The 21803-nt window shown below is 43.4% G+C and overlaps 1 protein-coding gene across 1 annotated transcript in view; it reads right to left on the bottom strand.

Moving 5' to 3' along the window:
• Nucleotides 1-493: 493 nt before the first annotated feature.
• malrd1 (MAM and LDL receptor class A domain containing 1) overlaps nt 494-21803 on the bottom strand; it is a gene marked incomplete at both ends in the record, with an annotated part of 94619 nt that continues 73309 nt past the window's right edge. Inside the window, 12 exons of the mRNA XM_083663351.1 lie at nt 494-592; nt 687-794; nt 4379-4439; nt 4517-4613; nt 4752-4843; nt 10324-10390; nt 13195-13320; nt 14181-14459; nt 15067-15268; nt 16044-16201; nt 20002-20163; nt 21395-21523. Of these exons, the coding sequence (XP_083519477.1) occupies nt 494-592; nt 687-794; nt 4379-4439; nt 4517-4613; nt 4752-4843; nt 10324-10390; nt 13195-13320; nt 14181-14459; nt 15067-15268; nt 16044-16201; nt 20002-20163; nt 21395-21523 (1580 nt within the window). The remainder of the gene's footprint in view (nt 593-686; nt 795-4378; nt 4440-4516; nt 4614-4751; nt 4844-10323; nt 10391-13194; nt 13321-14180; nt 14460-15066; nt 15269-16043; nt 16202-20001; nt 20164-21394; nt 21524-21803) is intronic.

Consider the following 21803-nt stretch of genomic DNA (forward strand, 5'->3'; position numbering starts at 1 on the left):
CTCAGATAGAGCTACATCTCTGACAATTATTATTATTGTAATATATATATATATATAATAATAATAATAATACTAATTATTATTTTAAATTATTTTGGGATTTTGAAGGACATGTACACTGTTTTAGTCTAGAATAGGACTCTGTCTGGACTTGGTCTCAACTCCCTTTGGACCTGGTCTTGGAACTGACATGGACTCAATTAAGATGGTCTTGACTACAACTCTGACAAATAACTCTTAGCTTTCATTTTAACCTGTATGAAGTGCCAGATGCATGGGGGATTATCACTTGAAGACAATGCAAACAATTTAGCTGAGAAAAATGTCAAAATTGGCTTTCAAATATGTCCTTGCAAATGCTTCAACTTCGTGCCACTGGTAATGTGTTCTCCATGTCTGGAAGCTTAGCAGTCTAAAAGAAACCACATTCGGGATTTGCAAATACTGTCGAACCCAGGTCTCCTGCAGCGTCAGTATGGTCAGCTCATGGTTTCTATGCCTCAGTGCTATTGTAGTCAGTCCCATTAGCATTAGGGGGATAATAGTACAAGGGGTTGGCGAAGGACAGCTTGGCATCTTTCCAGGTCGAACCCTGTAATGGATGGACACAGACACACACACAAGGTTACTGACATCTGGACAGATAATTAGAGTAAAGTTTGTTAGGCTGAGTAGGGCCACCGTACCTCTGCGTCCCTCCTCCAGGGGTAGACACTGATGGATAGCCCAGGATCGTCCCTTCTCCTGGGGTTAACGCCAGGACAAGTGCTGGGCCTTCCCTCCAGGGATGGGAGCTAAGGAGAGGGAGAGGAGGGGAGCGGGGGGGAGAGGGGGGATAGCATGCGAGTCAGTATGGACACCTACACAAGCTTAAAATAGATTACGTTTAATGTTCAGAGTGCATGAAATACAGTCGCAATTAAATTCAAACTGACACGCTATATGTGCATCATTATGCCTTTAACCTTAATAAAACATTTTATGATCGGTCCAAGGTCGAATAATCATCTCCTGTCCTGTGTTCTGTGTTACGGAGATATCAGTTCAAACCTACACCTCGCTATTTATATTGGTGCCCTCACTGGCATTCACATCCAAGTACACACATGTAAACACATGCCAGTACAGATATAGAATAGTAATAACATACTGTGTGGGTGTGTGTTTGTGTGTCTAACACCATAAATATATCTAGGGAATATGTTGAGGCATCTGTGTTATGAATGTCATACTGTCACTAGCATTAGTAAAATATATTTTAAAATATATTTGAACAAATGGATAGGTATCAGATGGCAAGCTTTGACAGAGGAAGCCGCAGAAGTGATGCTGAAAGCTGTAGTTCGTCCAATGGCCACTTGAGGCTGGCTCCAAAAGGGAGTCATTGCCCGTTCACCCTCATGTTAAAATGCCCATCTTTACAACAAGATTAAACATGTTTACAGCCTGGTTCAAAACACGGTTTTGGTCTATATACAGTAGCTAATGTCACCTTTCATAACAACTGTATGGGGGTGAAGTACGGGGGTGAATTTTTATAAGACTTTAGAATAAAATAGACAATAGAAAAGACTAGGTTTTGGGCGTGACTGACAGGTCGCCTGTCCAGTGATCGTGCAGCTTGCCGATCACGGACCAATAGCAGGCGGAGCTGCATCTCTGGGAAACCCCTGGTCTCATGCAGTCTTGCGTGAGCCACGCAAAAACCCACACTAGGCTTGAAAAGGGGAGCCCAAAAAACAATGGGTGACGTCACGCTGACTCTGTTCATATTTTTAAGACGGTCTATGTACTGGATATGTAGTATTTCAGATGGTCTATGTACTGGATATGTAGTATTTAAGATGGTCTATGTACTGGATATGTAGTATTTAAGACGGTCTATGTACCGGATATGTAGTATTTAAGATGGTCTATGTACTGGATATGTAGTATTTAAGATGGTCTATGTACTGGATATGTAGTATTTAAGATGGTCTATGTACTGGATATGTAGTATTTAAGACGGTCTATGTACCGGATATGTAGTATTTAAGATGGTCTATGTACTGGATATGTAGTATTTAAGACGGTCTATGTACCGGATATGTAGTATTTAAGATGGTCTATGTACTGTATATGTAGTATTTAAGATGGTCTATGTACTGGATATGTAGTATTTAAGACGGTCTATGTACCGGATATGTAGTATTTAAGATGGTCTATGTACTGGATATGTAGTATTTAACTCATTGAGTGCCAATGACGTCGATCGACGTCAAAGTAAATAGTGACGTAGAGTGGTAATGACGTCGATCAACGTCAAATGCGTTTTTTGACGGTGGGACGTGGATCAAAGCCTCCTGCATCTCCTGTACAAATATTGTAGCTATTGAAGGTATAACCTATTTTACGGACTCATTAGCTGGCGATAGTGCTCTCCAGATTAGAGAAAGGTCAGGAAAACAGCAGGAAAAAGCCCCGTGATGAAAGAGAAACCGCTCATGCTGCAGCCAGAGCCATATAGATTGCTCTGGCTGCAGCTGACGTTGGCTGCGAACAGCAGTCAATCCGCTCCCACAACTGAGCCCCTCTGCCTCTGTCTGTCTGTCTACATAGTTTCTCCACACGATTAGCCGCCAGAAAAGCAGCACCCGACACTGAAAAGCCAAACCATTCTCAGCAGTCCGGTTTGGCTTTTCCGTGTCGCGCTGGGAGCCGGCGCACAAAAACGGAGCACTCCGAAAATAGACGCTGGGTGCGTGAGGCTGTGTGTTAGTGTGGGGAGGAGTTTGCAGCTGAGGGGGAAGAGAGGGGGGTGGGGCACGCAGGGCACCACACAACTACACCACGTCACTACATCAGAAAATATTAGCTAGAGTCAGTGAATGTGCTTGAAATGCTTCATTTCACAAAAGGCTGAATAACTCAGCTTCTAATTTGAAACGCCTGAAAACGCTGAAGTCTCCTTGTTCTTTGTGCGTGTTCGGTGTTTACATAGTAATATCACACAATATTCTGTGGGCCTCGAGAAATCACTGAAAACGCTCTGAAACTCTGGCACTGGGAGCGTCCGTTCTCCAAAAGTGGCTGGCACTCAATGAGTTAAGATGGTCTATGTACTGGATATGTAGTATTTAAGACGGTCTATGTACCGGATATGTAGTATTTAAGATGGTCTATGTACTGGATATGTAGTATTTAAGATGGTCTATGTACTGGATATGTAGTATTTAAGACGGTCTATGTACTGGATATGTAGTTGTTTTTTTTCGTTTTTTCCCCCAAATTCTTTATAGAACAATAACGAACAAGACAAACAGGCTCAGACACAGGAAAATTTAAATAAAATAAAATACATACATCAATGACATTTGGCATCATTAACGTGGTGCTACCAGCTACAAAAGGTGCTTATGTGCTTGTGAGGGATATTACGCGTAGGACCCCACCAAAGGGGTCCACATGAAACAGACCGGGCAAGCTGTCCATCACCCCCAACCTTAGTCACCGCTCACTAATCATTTTTAACCTCGTCAAAGTAGCCCAGAAACAGGTCCCAAATAGTTAAGAACTTTCTAAGCGAGTTGGTTCTCAGGAACCTGAGTCTCTCCATCCGTATAACAGAAACCATGTCCATCAGCCATACTTGAAAAGAAGGTGAAGAGGAGGACTTCCATTCCTTCAGGATGAGTCTTTTGGCGACAGTTGTCCCCAGTGTCAGAGATTGTTGCACAACTGTAGGAAAGTTCAGAGAGGACTCCGAGCAGCTGAAGATTGGATATGTAGTATTTAAGATGGTCTATGTACTGGATGTAGTATTTAAGTCTATTTACTGGATATGTAATATTTTTCTAAAAAATATATGTTCTGACACACACACACACACACACACACACACACACACTATTAGTCATACAGCGGTGGCTTTCAACATCACTCTTATTACAGGATGACGCCCATGAAGATAAAAATTAATGGGTGCACTCACTCACTCACTCTCTCCGTCTTTGACACACGCACGAACACACACACACACACACACACACACACACACACAGTCATCGCCCAAATGAAATAGCTGCGATTGTATCTTCTCCCCTGCTGGGCTCTCCGCTGAAGAACAGCAGAGAGCTCAGAAAGCCTGAAAGCGCGCACACACACACACACACACACACACACACAGACCTGCACACAGCAAAATCAATAATCTTAAATAAAAAATTTGATCTGGGAGAAGGGTTTGGCGATTGCTCTCTGACCGATCTGACCTCTTCCAATGTTAAATCCACTTATTGAATATTTCAGCCAAATGGTCGATCAATAGGATTGGTGTAGTTTGAGAAATCTAATGCTGCTACACTGTGATTCCCTGAGGATTGATAGGCTGTGCACTGACCTCTGCTCTCCAGTCAAAGGCGGGGTTATCCATCACGCCGTACTCCATCGGGCCAGGCTTTCTGCAGAACAAACGCACTCATCATCGTCGTCACGGTAACAATACATAGCAACAGCTCTCGTTGTAGCCTGAACTTACATGAAGCAGCCTTTCTTGGTGTATAAAAACAGAATGCAGACAGCAATTCCAGCTAGCAGCAGGAGCAGGCCAATGGCGACGCCGGCATACACAGCATCTGAATGACAGTGAGGTAGATTCAATATAGACGTGCATGGAGAACTTTATTTAATGAAGTGCGGGGATGTTATACAGGCATACAGTAAATCCAGGTGAGACAGTTTTATCGACAGATAATAGGAGAGGGGGGGCATACCCAGACGTGTGTCCTCTGGTTGGGGTGACGTGGTGGAGAGAGAAGGCTTCTCCCTCACATGGCAACGGTTCCCTGTCCATCCTGGATTGCACCTACAGGGTGACAGATGTGACTATTTAGCAGAAGAAAAAATAAATCAAGCCTACAGCTATGGAGGATTCATGCTGTAACAAGAAGGTGACTGTGATTTTGGTGACAGATTTATAGCATTGATGCAGGGACCACATGCATGGCAGCTGGGAGCCAAGCTTCCTATTTGAAGAATCATACATAAAGACATAAAGGTAAAGTCCCACTGACTGTCACACACCTGAGTGTGGAAAATTTGTTCTCCGCATTTGACCCATCCCCTGGGGGAGCGGTGAGCAGCAGCAGTGCTGCGCTCGGGAATCATATGGTGATCTAACCCGCCAATTCCAACCCTTTGACGCTGAGTGCCAAGCAGGGAGGCAAATGGGTCCCATTTTTATAGTCTTTGGTATGACTCGGCCGGGGATCGAACTCACAACCTCCCAGTCTCAGGGCGGACACTCAAACCACAAGGCCACTGAGCTGGTAACTGAGCTGGACATGCACACAGACATACGCAAACACGTTCACTCATACCATTTCCAGAGAAAATAAATGGCTCGACACAGAACCAGATTTCTCTACTGGACGTCAAATGGAAACAGAGATTCATGCATTCATTCAGACAGACAATTGGTTTCTGCCTTCTGGAAACCTTAGAGGAAGTACTGTCAGTCCAAGGGGTCCATCTGTTTGGTATCAGCTTGGCATTTTGAGCAGCGTAGACCTTCTTAATGTGAAACACGCAGCAGCGGTCGCTCAGTGCTGCCAGGCCATGCCATTATTATTCAGAAGGGTCGGGGGGATGTTGTGCGACGGGAGAAATAGGGACTTGGACTCGAGTTGCAATTAGTCGGACACACGGTCACACTAAAGCTAATTTATACTAACTGCGGAGTGTCCGGTGTTCGCGGAGCGGAGGCTCTGTGCGGCGAGCGCGGTGCTCCGCACAGGCTCTGCGGAGGGACTGCACGGAGCTCCGCGCTCCTCTCAAAAAATGTATCTCCGCGGAGCCCGCCGCGAGCTCGTGCAGTCAATTCCGAGGCTATGATTGGCTAATGTTTGCTATGGTTTGTATAGGGAAGAAGCCTCCACAAACTGACCAAGTGGCCGGCGAAATCAGTGCAAAATGAACGGGTTTGAGCATCGCCTGGCAGAAGAAGTACAGAAATACAGAAATTTGTATGATTCATCCACCCGAGACTACAAAGACCTACAGATGACTAATAATTTGTGGAGGGAAATTGGTAGAGTTTTGTCAACAGATCCTGACATCTGTAAACAAAAGTGGAAGAACCTTCGGGACAAATTTGTGAAAGCCAAAAAAAGGTGAAAGGAAAGAGTAGGGATGGCGGTGGGAAAATAATTCCTCCCATCTTAAACAAGCTGCCTTGGCTCAGTGTTTTTGTAAAGCACAGGGAGACAGATACTAACGTTTGGCTTCTCTTTAACACCGCCAAACACAACAATTCTTCCTCCTCTTCATCATCAACCTTTTCTTCCGTGATCGGATCCATCAATTCATGGTCCATAATAAATAATAAAAAAAAAGTCTGAATAGCCTACAATTTACTACGTCAATGAAAAACTTGATTTGAGATCGAAAAAATTAAATGCAAAGCACAAAAACAAGAAGACAACAAATTTACTTGCTAAAAACAAACTGAAAATAGCCTACAATTGCACTAGGATTAATTATTCACCGATATAAATCAGGATCACACACGGAAGAACTGATGTGACATTTGAATTCCTGCTAAAAACACAACGGGAGCCTGGAGGGGGATTCTCCGCTCTCTGCAGACACTGCACTCCTACTGTATTTACCATAAAAGGATGTGCCTCTGCGGAGAGAACGGTATTGCCGTGAACACCGCGGACACCGGACACTCCGCAGTCAGTATAAATTTGCTTTTAGTCGGACTCGAGACTCGACTGGGACTCGAGATTTTTTGTGTGTGCATTAACATTAAGGAAATGTCTACTACTAATAATGTCAACGAATCAATCCTCATACTGTAAATAAAGCTAATAAAGGAGTGAGGATAATACGGTCAGTGCATGCTGTAATTTTATAGGCAGTGTTCCAAGCAGACCGGATGGTACCCAGTAGATGATACAACACTCATCCATAAGAGACTTGACTTGGACTCTACAGTAACTCAAGGACTTGAGACTTGACTTGGACTAACAGAGTGGAGGAACGTGATGTTCATAGAGAGCCAACGGTGTCCTCCAACTAGTGGCCTCGTGCTGCACTACAGCTGGGCTCTCATCAACTCTGGAGCTCCATGCCTCCATGCCACGCTACACACTGAATGACAGTGCTGAGGTATTGCTGCATAATGCCAGCAGCAAGTGGCTGCATTGGAGAATGTTGAACAGGAGAACCGATATGATAGCCTGGTAAACCAGCCCGTCACATGAACTCACATTTCATTTGGTTCTGCGTGACGGTCTGGCCCCAAAGCCTGGGAGGGTGTTTAGCAGAAGCTGCAGAGCAGAAGAGCCAATCAGCGACTGCGCTGTGATTGACAGCGCAAGTTGGCCAATCAGGAACGCCACTAGCACTGCACTAACAAAACTATAATGGCCGCCTCCTTGCCTGATCGTCTCGAGGAGAAATGTCAGCGTTTGTCTAGTTTAAACAGCCATAAAGTGCAGTTATTGCAGAAATAGACTCAATTAACAATTAAACAAGTACAGGAGTATCGCCGCAACCGCAGAGTTTCTCGGCGGAAAACATGTTTTTGCCATTCAGCAAAGTGGATTTGGGTTTGACTGGATACAACGCTGATTGGCTGAAGGAGTTATCTGTCAAGGCAACTACGCCCGCCCATGCTCCCACCCCTGCTAAGGACTGGGTGAAGAGTTGGGGCCAGACCAAGCAGAACCAAATGAAATGTGAGTTCACGTGACGGGCTGGTTTACCAGGCTACCGATATGAGGGAGGGAATGAAAGAGGGTGAGACTGAATGAAAGAATGGAAGCGAGGGACAGGCAGCATTTCTCGCTGCCAAACGCCACTGAGATATCAGCACCCCAGACGTTGGCACATTTACAGTAAGAAATGCATGATTTTTTTATACAGTATATTAAGGTGTTTTCCTGCTCCAGCATTTCTGGAGGGAGCACGTTTGCATTGTACTGATTCTCTCTCTGATTGCATTGTGAGAAAACATAAGAGTGGGCACACAGTGCAGATTATGTGACTTTAGTGAGCAGGTATCCTTACCAACACCAGATTATGTGACTTTAGTGAGCAGATATCCTTACCAACACCAGATTATGTGACTTTAGTGAGCAGGTATCCTTACCAACACCAGATTATGTGAATTTAGTGAGCAGGTATCCTTACCAACACCAGATTATGTGATTTTAGTGAGCAGGTATCCTTACCAACACCAGATTATGTGAATTTAGTGAGCAGGTATCCTTACCAACACCATATTATGTGAATTTAGTGAGCAGGTATCCTTACCAACACCAGATTATGTGACTTTAGTGAGCAGGTATCCTTACCAACACCAGATTATGTGACTTTAGTGAGCAGGTATCCTTACCAACACCAGATTATGTGACTTTAGTGAGCAGGTATCCTTACCAACACCTGATTATGTGACTTTAGTGAGCAGGTATCCTTACCAACACCAGATTATGTGACTTTAGTGAGCAGGTATCCTTACCAACACCAGCCAGCACACAATTCAAATCCATCCTATTCAGAAAACGGCCTTTTATCATGTAGATGGAGGAATGGGACATTTTCAGAGAGGACTCGCTGGCCCATAATGCCATTAGCAGATATGGCAGCAAGTCTCATAATGGCATTCTTACGTTTATAATGGAATATACTGTATAAACAGCGGTGCCTCAGGAGGTCCCTGAAGATCATCAAAGACACAAACCATCCCCACAACAGCCTGTTCTCCCTGTTACCCTCAGGGAGAAGATACAGGATTCCGAAAGCACGCACAAATCGCTTGAGGAACAGTTTCTTCCCGCAGGCCACGAGACTCCTTAACATACACAAATAGTGAAGTAGCCGTACTGTACCGTACTGTAGCTGCTACCATTACGTATGTCTAATGTTTAATTGTATGTTTAATAAGGAATATACTATTTGCACCTGTATGTCAAATACGCCGAATTTAAAACGCCGAGTTTAATTGTATGTTTAATAAGGAATATGCTATTGGCACCTGTATGTCAAATACGCCGAATTTAAAATGTTTAAGCACGTTTAAAGTATGCACACGACATGTGCACCTATGTGCAGTGAATATGCCACTGTCTCTGACTTGTCTTATCACTATACTGCCTTATTGCTTGTTGTGTCTCTTGTTGTTTTTGCACTCATATGCCCTGTTATATTTGTACTATGTTGTAAACGGAGTTCACAGCACAAGAATTTCACACGTGATACTTGTACCATGGAGTGACAATAAAAATCTTGAATCTTGAATCTTGAATATCTCATTGTGAAGATAGCAAACGGCTGATGCTGAAGACAGCTACATTCATGAGTTTCTTTCAGGCCGTCCACCAGTGCGAGCAGAGTGTGTGTCTCCAATGCGTTTTGGAAAGGGAGACAGACAGTCCTATGGGTTCATCATGGCAACCGCAGCACCCTCACAGCTTCTGCTTCAGATTGGGCAGATTAAACTAATGCAGGAGTTCTTTGTGTGGGCAGCCCACCAAGACCATTGGTAGCGGGGGCCGTGTTTAAATAGTGACCGGCAAAATCCAACGAGTGATTCCCAGGGAACACTGCGCTGGTGTGTGGTGAATAAATGAAGGCAGAAGCAGCCTGTTTAAGCCGTGGGGATAAGCAGATTCCCCCATGGTTCATGGAGCGTGTCTTTTCCAGGGAAAGAAACAGGCCTGATGGGATTTCCATCTTTTAAGTCAGACAAAGAGAGAGGGAAGGAATCAGGGAGGGAGAGAAGACACAGGGCATTTATCTTTGTTGGTTTGTGCCTGATTCTGAGTGTGACTGAGTCTGTGTGTGTGTGTGTGTGTGTGTGTGTGTGTGTGTGTGTGTGTGTGTGTGTGTGTGTGTGTGTGTGTGTGTGTGTGTGTGTGTGTGTGTGTACAATAGCCTGTGTGCTTACTGTAGATGCATTTTTCATACCTGCCAACAACCTGGGAGTTTGTCTATTTTTAAACCCTTTCTCTCGCTCTGCTCCCGATTGATTGGTAAGTATGAGTGGAGTTTCTGGTATCATATGAAACTACTGTAGGTGACGTCAGGCATCCATTGATACCAACCACATCATGCTAGCTTGTTGGGAAGGGGGGTAAATAACGCTACAAAGTTAGGCAAAAATGTTGTGGGGGGTGCCTTGACCTCTCACCTCAACATATCTGAATGAAAATGGGTTGGATGCATAGGTATCCACGAGTCTCCCCTTTACAGGTAAGGTAGCATTTTTGGATATCTATCGGGAAAAGCATCCCAAAATCTGCCTCTTTTTCACAGCTTTATGTTCAATCAACTCACATGCAAACGGGCCCGTGTCTCTCCACATGGCAGGAGCCATGATGCAGGCAATACATCAGAGGACAATCTGGAAAGACACAACACACATTTTTACACCACAGTGCCATCAAACAGAAAATTGCTTATTTGGGTGTGAAGACCACCGCTTCAAAAAGCCTCCAAACCATTAAGTCCACACTCTTTCCCCTCTTCCTCCCTTCCAGACTGTACACATTAGCCAGCATCCACCTCAGTCCTCTCCTCCCCTGAGATGAGAGATAATCAAGCATGTTGCTTCTGTAACATCCGAACATGAGGGGGCGGGGCGGCAGTAGATCAAGACGTAGAGCTGTCGTCTGGGAATCGGAAGGTTCCCGGTTCGAGCCTCGCCTCTCCGGGCAGTGCGTCGAAGTGTCCATGAGCAAGACACTGAACCCCTAACTGCTCCCGACGAGCATTTGGCGCCTTGCATGGCTGCAGACGCTGCCGATGCAATTACCGCAAAGCGCTTTGAGCGGTTGCCAGACTGGCAAAAAGTGCTATATGAATCCAGTCCATTCACCGGTAATATTAAATAGATGACAGGCAATTATACTGCCAGGGGGTAACTGCCATACTCCTCTATTAACCTCTTCAGATAGAGTCAGCAAGAACATAAAGGGACAGACACGACTGCCCTGTAGTATATCTCTTTTCCCCTGTCTTCTCCCTGACTGCCCTGTAGTATATCTCTTTTCCCCTGTCTTCTCCCTGACTGCCCTGTAGTATATCTCTTTTCCCCTGTCTTCTCCCTGACTGCCCTGTAGTATATCTCTTTTCCCCTGTCTTCTCCCCTTTAAATCACAGCTTTAAATGAAGGTATGATGATGATGATGATGAAAGCGACGGACATGACTGCCCTGTAGGACATCTCTTTTCCCCTGTCTGCCCTGTAGGACATCTCTTTTCCCCTGTCTGCCCTGTAGGACATCTCTTTTCCCCTGTCTGCCCTGTAGGACATCTCTTTTCCCCTGTCTTCTCCCCTCTGCTCCAACCGGGTGACTCCTGCTCTTGCTTATACTGTATGGATGGTTTAAGGCAGTGGTTCTCCAATTTTTTCACATGAAGGACCCCTAAAATGACAAAAATTAGACCATGGACGGACGCCCATTTGATAGGATTTTGTCCCACGGTCCCCCATATGATAATAAGATTGATTCTTTTAGATCTTTTATTACAGAAAGTGTATAAAACCCATGACCAAAATAGTCATTGTGTTACTTATGAATGGAATTATAGCTCAAATAAATTACCCCCTTTTGGCTGGGGACCCCCTGGAACCCCCTCAAGGACCCCTAGGGGTCCCCGGACCCCCATTTGAGAGCCACTGGTTTAAGGGTTATCAGGGTTGCTTGTTAAATAAATATAATCTTCACGATATCATAAGAAACCCCGGCAACAAAAAGTACTGGTGCGCTGGCAGTGACAGCAGGCTAAATGGGTGGTTTGGTCGTATTCCTTGGGTTGCAGGAAAGTGGAGCTTTTAAATGGATTCTGGCAGCATGCGGTAACCTATGAGGTGTGCTTTGAAGACAAAACGGCCATACTTGAAAATGTCCTCAAGAGTTACTGCTTAAGCTTCTGGCATACTCTTCGCGCACGCGCTGGAGGCGGGGCTCCGAGGAGGGCGCGCGCACTCTGCGCTGGCCAAAACAGAACATACTCAGTGCGCAGCTCCAGGCGCCAGGCAGTCTGAATGAAATTGAATGTAACGTTCCCAATTCTATGTATTAAATTATAAAAAACGACCCTCAACATTTGGGAAGGCTAAGCCACACAACTAGTTCGTTATAATCGAACGTCATGCTTCAAAGGCGACTTTACGACCTTGAGGACTCAATCACAGCAGATATCCACTGATAGCCTACCACGGAGATCTCACAGGCACAGGCAGCAAAACACTTCAGTCAAAACTTCCCATGTGTAGAAAATAGAGAAAAGAAAAGAATGTAGGGTACACACTCAACTACACTGCAAAAAAGATCAATTCAAGTAATTTACTTACTATATTTTACTATTAAGTCCTAAAATCTTATTTACGTTTTTATGAAAACAATTGAGGAAAAAAAAGGCCAAAATCTGAGATACTCATATTCGTCATTGTGTCATTTTCATGATACTAGTGATCCAGCTTATTCTGCTTTGCTACCAGTTAATGAAAAATAGAGTTTCACTATGTTGCCAATGTGGATATTTACCCCATCTCATTTGTTTTAAGAAAAATAACATTTTAAATACAACAAATAAATTACTTGTTTTTGTCATGCAGGTTCTGGCTAATGTGGCATGCTTTGTAATAAAAAATGAAATAATGTTGCACAGTCTTTTCTTGTTCTCAACTTGGGTAGTGACCCAAAAATCACAAAAATAACAAATGAAGTCGTCAGCATTCACAAATAAGTGTCTATCACTTTTTTAATGATGCACAGCAGAAAAAAAATTAAAAATAAAATGCTGTGCATCATTAAAAAAGAAATAGGCTACACAGGTGATTATTTTTAATCGGGTGGAAAGCATGAAGACAGCCATAACTCAAACTGAATGTCACAAGAATTGAGGTAAACAAAAAGTTAAAAACACATTTAAAAAAATAATGTGTTTTAAATAATTTGAGAATAAAGTCACTAATCTAAATAGAGAATACATGAAGAAAAATATAAATAAAAGTTCTAGGCACAGATGGACTTCAGGCCATGGTGAAGCAGGAGAAACACAGCGGCTCTGGGCCTATGAAGTCCACGTGCCACTAGTGACTGACTTGTATGTGTGGCTCACGGTTAGGAAAGCATCAAACAGAACAGTTAATGTCACACAAACTGGCTGGCAAGGGAAAGCCAAGTAAAAGCAGGTTACCATGGCAGCTGGACTCGTCTGAGTGGAAGGGATGGCAGTCGGCGGAGTGGTCACAACGCTTCCAGAGTGGGATACAAGCAGAAGGACCTTCACAGACCAGCTCCCCCACCTCACACTGCAGCAGAGCTGATGACAGATACAAAGGCAGACATGGAGAAGGCAAAATGGAGAGCGGTGAGTAGGGAGTTTGTGTTGTGCATTCATACTGTGCATTCATACTGTAGCTCGCTATCAATTCATTATTTAAAAATTATACTCAAAGTGGGAGTTCTCAAAACCCAAGCTTTGATCCTTTAAAGTCACCCCCCCTCAAAAGAAAAACTAGTTGTCACGCCAAAATAACTTTATCAATAAATGATAAAGAGATTATTATTATTTTTTTTTACATCCAAATCCCATTACCTCTTGGAAAATAGAGATGACGTAAAAATTCCAACCATGAAAAACCATCCACCAATACAACTAATTGCAAAACCATCACAGATTTGTGAACCATCTCACCCCTCTGACCCTTCCATCAAATAAAACTACAGTACCTTTTCCTCCCTAACTGATGTCTGGATTACACTTGTGAATTATCCGTCCCATGTTATGTGCCAGCCCAATATCCTGTTTCAACAGGAAGTGCATCAAATTAGGAAGTAAGATGCTCTCAAGATGCAGTTTCACTGTGGCGTTAAACAGCACATGGCAACATTCCTGAGAGAGGAGATTGAATTTGCAGGCGTGTTCTGCGTGTGTGCACTTTAATTCCTCTCTGTGTACAGAGGTATTGCACACACACACAAACCCCCCAAAAACGAGAACACTCATACACACACCTACACACACACACACCCCACACCAACACACACGCACGCACGCACGCTCACACACACACACACACACACACACACACACACACACACACACACACACACACACACACACACACACACACACACACACACACAAACACCTACACACACACTCTCACACACACTTACGGCAGCTGTACTCATCCTCTCCATCGGGGCAGTCGGGGACGCCGTCACACCGTAAAAGGGAGGGGAGACAGCGATGGTCCGAACACTGGTACTGGTCAGTGGCACAGAGGTCCTGAGGAGGAAGGGTACCAGGCACCACAGTCGGGCAAAACTCTTCGTCCGACTGGTCAGCACAGTCTGGCTCCCCGTCACACCGCCAGCTCTCTGGGACACACTGGAAGGAGTGCAAACACTGGTACTGGTCCTCAGCACAGGTCAGAGGCTGGGGGGTCACTGGACCTGGGGGAATACACCAGTACGACCATAGATATTTACACAATGAGACAAATATGGAGACATGCAGACACCTTAGCACAAGCGCCTTGAATCCCCTCTTATCGATTCTCACATTCAAGCATCCTTGAGTGGGAATGATTCAATCTCAGAGGATGGTGTATTTGGACTTGCACAAGCCTGTGCATGTAGATGATGTGCACAAGCAGAAGCATGCTAACGGTCTTTCTGTGACTGCAGGGGGAAGGAAACAGTCTAGGTGAGTAAGCAAGCCGCTCAGGGATGGAGAGAACGGAGGGGCGGGAGCGTGGAAACAACACAATATAAATGTAATTGCTTTCCCCCCATTGCTCTCTGTGCTGTCCCTTGGCGGTGAGCCAGTCTCCACTGTGAATTGATATGGGCCTACAGGGCAACAGGCTCCATTAACTCACCCCAAGGCTCTCCTTTCTCTAGTTTCTAGAGAAAAGGAGGGAAGGAACATGGCTGGAGGTGGACAGAGAATATGGAAGACAGAAAGAGAGAGGCTGAAATTGGAGGAAATTACATTTATAACGAGAATAACGAGTGTTGGGAGGAAAGGATCGGAGCAAAGAAACAAACGTCGGCTTACCTCCGACCATACACTCTGTGGTGTAGGAGATGTCATCCAAGGCGATGTCCGTCCACATGTCTCCCCCTACTTCGGCCTGGAAGCTCACCCTGAATGGAGCCGGGTTGGACAGGATAACGTTAGCATATGTCCACTGGTCGCCATGGTTTCCACTGGCTGCCCACATCAGCAGACTGATGCCACTGGGTCCAACGGTATAGACCTGGAAAACAAGAGAAAAGAGGAGATGCAGAAAGTACATTACATCTTTTGGTGACATGAAGTATCGTTTGGCTTTGGCGTTATGGTGTTATATAATATTTGTCAGACGTTGAATATTTAGTCTAAGTGAGATTCCACTCTAAAAGGAAAATATCACTGCCATTGTTATAGCACATTAACTATTGTCTTTGTCTAGTTTACGTTCCCCTAATCGTTTTGCAATGCTTGCCATATAAGTTGGATAATTTTTCTCCCTCATCATTTTGAAAATATCTGCTGTCCCGGTTAACAAAGACATCCTAAATAAAAAGACATTTGATTTGACACTTAAGTTTGAAGGGCGACATATTTTTGAGAGATTATTTCCCCGATATCCATTTCTTCCTGTGGCTGTCAGCTGATTGACAGTAAGCAGAGCTTAATGCAACGTGTGCGCCAATATGTAAAACACTCAACTCAGACTCAATGAAATCACAAGAAAACACAAACTCTTACAAAAATGAAGTATTCCTGTTTACTGTCAGGGATTATCTAGCTTAGTCTGTGGACATTGATTTTCATATACTACATGAAAATGAATGAATGGCAGGAAATTGCTTCTTTTGGAGGGAGGAAAATGTGCCTTGATATCTCCAACTACACTATGTGCCGAAACCACCCAAGGTAATATAAAAGAGAAGAGAAACCTACACGATTGGCACAGACTTAAAAAAAAAATCACTAGTATTATCCTCTAAATCACATATGACAAGATGGCTGAGGAGATCATGTCTCACCTTCAGTGTGCCCATCCTGTCAGAGCCGTGCATGTAGAACCAGAAGCGCACGTGACACAATCCGATGCTGGCTGGGAACGGACTCTTGGTTGTCACCTTGGCGATGTCACCCTCCCTCTGAATGGCAGAATATATGTACAAGAAGTTCCCGCCACCACCTTTGGAGATACAGTATATGAGGATAATCCAAAACGTGGCACAAGAAAGCTCAGCAGGCCAAAAAATATAACAATGAAGAAAAATGAGCTTCTTGGGTACTTGTAACAAACATAACAAATGTAATCACAAATTATAGTACGTGTAACTGAGACAGTTAAACAAACAATGTACATCTTCATACATATACATACAATGGGCACAAAACGCAACTCGTTTCAACCTCACTAGTCTTCGTCAGGCTGTATAGAAGCTCCTTTATTCTTCGTTGAGATGCAGTGAGTCCTATACACATGATTTAGGTACACGATAAGACAGCTATAACATTTCAGCATGAATAATGACGCGACTGAGGCAGAGTAAGATTCTGATGAGTAAGACTCATTTACCACGCTCAACACCAAGTTCAGCATTAGTAATTTTCAATGCTAGAATTCCACTAGCTTTGTTCTTTGTTGCTTCTAATATTCAAAACATTTGGAGAGAAGACAGTATATTTGTGTTGTTGTGAAAGGCTTTAGCCTGCAGCCATGCACTGTAGAGGGGATTCTTCAGCTCCGCTAGGCTCGGAGATGAGACGCCATCCAGGCGATGCCAGAACAAAGTGGGAGTTTTCCACATGAGCTAAAGGGGATTTCGGGCCATCGCAATCCACATGGTACAGCAAGTCACCCCATTAGCACCCACAACACGGGGTTCTTCCCCTCTGGCTCAAACATGATTCTCTTAAGGGAAAGCAAGATTCACTCGAATAAAGGCGGTAGGCTCACAAGAACCACTGTGTCAGCAAATGTTGCTGTTAAAGCAACTATTTGTGGATGTGTGCCTGTTACCCAAACATTGCCCCGTCCTTATATTCAGAGTCACTCTGAAATGATGCAATATGTTAGATGATATGTGACAGGGACTGGTGTTTTGGGTAACAAGTGCTGTAGGAAAACGGGCCAGCACTCATGTCCTTTACATTTTGAATGTACTGTACATCTGAGTCAGACCAGAACATACGTGTTCCAGCCAAAAGCCTTCATCAGCATTGTGCTGATGTGAGGTATAAAGTGAGGTATAAATACATCAGTGCCAGAAATACATTCAATCATTCAATGAATCAATGAAGAAAATTACAATAAGCACAGTGTATGAATTTCTACTATAGGTATGAACCACAGATAGGAGAAAGAATGTAAACAATTATAGCACTGTTGCATACATGTCGACTCGTGTCTAAATAGAACACTCTTCTCGTAGAAAAATACATTGAAAAAATAGAATGAAAAATAAATACATTTATCATAGAAAAAGGAACAAAAAATGTATTACAGTCAAGAAATATCACAATTCTGAATTATCATGCTCTGTATCAAAAGTATCTTTATATATATTTTAAAAAATCTAAACAGAAGGCTAAAAAGTCTTAGTGCCAGCTAAGGATGTTACCTTAAACTTTGCAAGTAAAGCTAGCCAACATGAAACAACATTTAAAAGTGAGAGGACATTGAGAGTGCTGGCCCGTTTTCTTTTTGATACAGTTTATTTTGGCCTTGCACCTACAGTAAGTTGTTTCTTGCAGATTGAGTGTGCTGTGCACCTGCACGCATGTGCTGAGTTTGAAGTACTGTAGGCCTGGCCAATGTATTTTTTCTTTTCTTTTTAACAGACTATGATTATGAAAGTGCAGATTGTAAGCTTTCAAATTATGTGTCTGTTAGGTTTTAAAGGATGTGTTTTCATATTTGCTTAATTATGTGATCTCTGTCAACTTGTTAACTGAACTCTGCTATTACCTATATTTTGCAAGCTGTGCTTGATGGAACATGCATATGTGCTTTTTGGTGTCATAGCAACAGACCTTCCTGCAGAGAGATCCCTGCAAGGGGAAGTGAAACACTTAACTATGCGAACGAAAGTCACTGTCATGGTACAACTGTTTCTTTAATTATGCATGACCTATAAGCAAGTATACTAACGGATGTTTTGGGAGTTTCAGTTGTGAAACTACCCGTAACGTCAGACAGCCAAAGTGCCCCTGTTGCAAAACAAGGATATGTACCTGTCTAGCTTTTAGTTTCATGTCCTAGACAGACGTCATGTGTACGTGCATTATATGATAACAGGAACTGAGAGGGCCAGCCCTCATGCTAATTTGTATGCAATCACTGCTTCAACTGAATCACTGCTTATCTCAATAAAAGGCGTGCACTGAGTGACGAGCGACAGTCTGATCTTGGAGATGAACTGAGAAGTGTCGTCTCGTCACACTCCTTGTACAAGTTAACATTGAGAACTCGAGTCTGTGTATCTTTGAGTCTGAGTGGATTACGATCTTGGTAAAGAACCTGGGAAGCTTGCCTTACAACCAAGCGCTTTATCTGGTATTTTATTCCCGACAGTGTCATACACTGAAATCTGAAAATAGTTGAATAAGATATGCTTATTTGAATGTTCGTACCCCTATAATCCTAAAAGCAACATTCAGAGAAAATTACCCTGAAAGTTGGTAAACAAGCTTGGTTTGCCCTGAACAAGCTTAGTTTGCTAACAAAGTAGTATAAGTATTTATTGATCCTAAAATTGTTGTTTGTTATATTGAGTGCGTTCTTCAACATCTAATCTTGCGTAATCTGAAAAAACAACCTTGACTTTGACCTTGACTTTACCTGACCTGACCAGTTGCCTACTTGTTTCCGCTTTCACCAGACATCTTGTTATGCTTTGAAGTAGCTGCATACAAACCCAGCTGACACAAATCCAACACTAGCTCTATATCATCTTGATCCCGGGCCAGAGCAGCAGCGCCCAACACAAACAACTATAAACACCCCTTAAAATCCCCAATAAAGACAAGAATGCTGAATTTCCTGCTGACAAATCCCCTCTTTGCCTTGGAACATTGTTGACCAGCCTGGATACTTTTAGACCACCTTTAATTAATCACAGCAGATTGCATAATGTGGGGTATGATTCCAAACCCTAACCTAGACTCAGCTGACTCTGACCGGCTGGCCCTGCATTGTTCTCGTTCTCATTCCCTCTCTCTCTTCTCTCTCTCTCTCTCTGAACTGAACTGAAGCAAAGTGCAGAGCCAGATAGTTTCCCCTAAAATTAACTATTGATATACAATTCCAGCATGTCACTTGTTTTTACAGAATAAGAAAACATTTGAATTTTCATTTTATGCTTTTGAGGGCTTTGAGGTCCCACCTCTCTTTTCAATGGAGTCCAGGCCAAGAGAGCAGCATCAGGACAAACATAAGAGTTGCAGACAGACAACATACATTTACAAAAGCAAACTTCAATCAAAATCACACAAAGCTGAAGGTTTACACATAGTTCTGGACCGGACAATTTCGTAAACCCATGAAACCCATTCAGTCCTGGATACATTTTTAGCAGCTGGGCTAACAGCTAACCAGTACGCATGTGATGATATTTTGAAATTCAATATATCACCTTTGTTTTTGTTTTTACATGCATATTGTGTGGCAGTAAAATGAATTGTGATAATGTAATGTAGTAATCACAAATGAGAAGGCTTGCCCATCACAATTTCACAAGCTCTTTGCAATGAAAATGGTTGTTCACGTTGTAGCAAGCCAATGGCATTTATAGAAAGATTTGTGGCTCAGAAATAAGCATAATACTGAAAAGTCATACTTTGGTGTCACTGAACATGTATTTATGACATTGTATCATGGTTGTATCCAGTATTGCGTGAGATAAGCATAATCATCCCATCCATAAAGCGCAGTACAGCTCAGTGACTCTTTCTAACATTGTTCTGTACCGTATTCAGATTTGTACTAACCAGGACTGTGGTCAGTGTGGGGTCCAGTTCCTAGTGTCTCACTTGTCTGACCTATCCTCCAATCACAGTCATCATTGGGGTCCTGAGAAAGCTGGCAGGTCTCTTCCCAATGGTCCTCCTGGATGTTGAAGTTACAGGCACCTGGCAAGTCAACTATGTGGTCTAGGTCGGAGATAGAGAGAGATGGAGGGAGAGAAGGAGGGAGGGAGTAAGAACGTGCATCAGTTCTGCTGGATAGTTGTTTTTGTGTTCTATCAGACGGAGCCACTGCTAATTTCCCATCTCTATTCACTACACTACAGTCTATCTCATCTGATTCATCAGCACAGTCCATCTCTACTCACTGCAGTCTATCTCATCTGATTCATCAGCACAGTCCATCTCTACTCACTACAGTCTATTTCATCTGATTCATCAGCACAGTCCATCTCTACTCACTACAGTCTATTTCATCTGATTCATCAGCACAGTCCATCTCTACTCACTGCAGACTATCTCATCTGATTCATCAGCACAGTCCATCTCTACTCACTACAGTCTATCTCATCTGATTCATCAGCACAGTCCATCTCTACTCACTACAGTCTACCTCATCTGATTCATCAGCACAGTCCATCTCTACTCACTACAGACTATCTCATCTGATTCATCAGCACAGTCCATCTCTACTCACTGCAGACTATCTCATCTGATTCATCAGCACAGTCCATCTCTACTCACTGCAGACTATCTCATCTGATTCATCAGCACAGTCCATCTCTACTCACTACAGTCTATTTCATCTGATTCATCAGCACAGTCCATCTCTACTCACTACACTCTATCTCATCTGATTCATCAGCACAGTCCATCTCTACTCACTACAGTCTATCTCATCTGATTCATCAGCACAGTCCATCTCTACTCACTGCAGACTATCTCATCTGATTCATCAGCACAGTCCATCTCTACTCACTACAGTCTATTTCATCTGATTCATCAGCACAGTCCATCTCTACTCACTACAGTCTATTTCATCTGATTCATCAGCACAGTCCATCTCTACTCACTACAGTCTATTTCATCTGATTCATCAGCACAGTCCATCTCTACTCACTACAGTCTATTTCATCTGATTCATCAGCACAGTCCATCTCTACTCACTACAGACTATTTCATCTGATTCATCAGCACAGTCCATCTCTATTCACTACACTACAGTCTATTTCATCTGATTCATCAGCACAGTCCATCTCTATTCACTACACTACAGTCTATTTCATCTGATTCATCAGCACAGTTCATCTCTATTCACTACACTACAGTCTATTTCATCTGATTCATCAGCACAGTTCATCTCTACTCACTACAGTCTATTTCATCTGATTCATCAGCACAGTCCATCTCTACTCACTACAGTCTATTTCATCTGATTCATCAGCACAGTCCGCCTTGTTGTCGCACACCAAGTGGGACTCGATGCAGTGACCACTCTGACAGACAAAGTCTGTGACGGCAGGACAACTCACTGGCAGCACAGCACCTAGAACACACACACACACAAACACACACGTGTGCGCGCGCGCAGTCTCGCGCACACACACACACACACACACACACACACACACACACACACACACACACACACACACAATCAATATCATAGGATATGATAAGATGCGATAGGACACAACAGGGAAAATTATCATTCAACATGCTCACTGGGAAATCTAATTTAAAAACGGCCCATCAGGCAGGAACTTATCTCCCAATTCCTTTCATTTGAATCCAAATCTCCTTATGAGTTGACATCAGAATTTGTT

Source organism: Poromitra crassiceps (assembly GCF_964638095.1).
Source record: "Poromitra crassiceps genome assembly, chromosome: 2".
NCBI lineage: Eukaryota > Metazoa > Chordata > Actinopteri > Beryciformes > Melamphaidae > Poromitra > Poromitra crassiceps.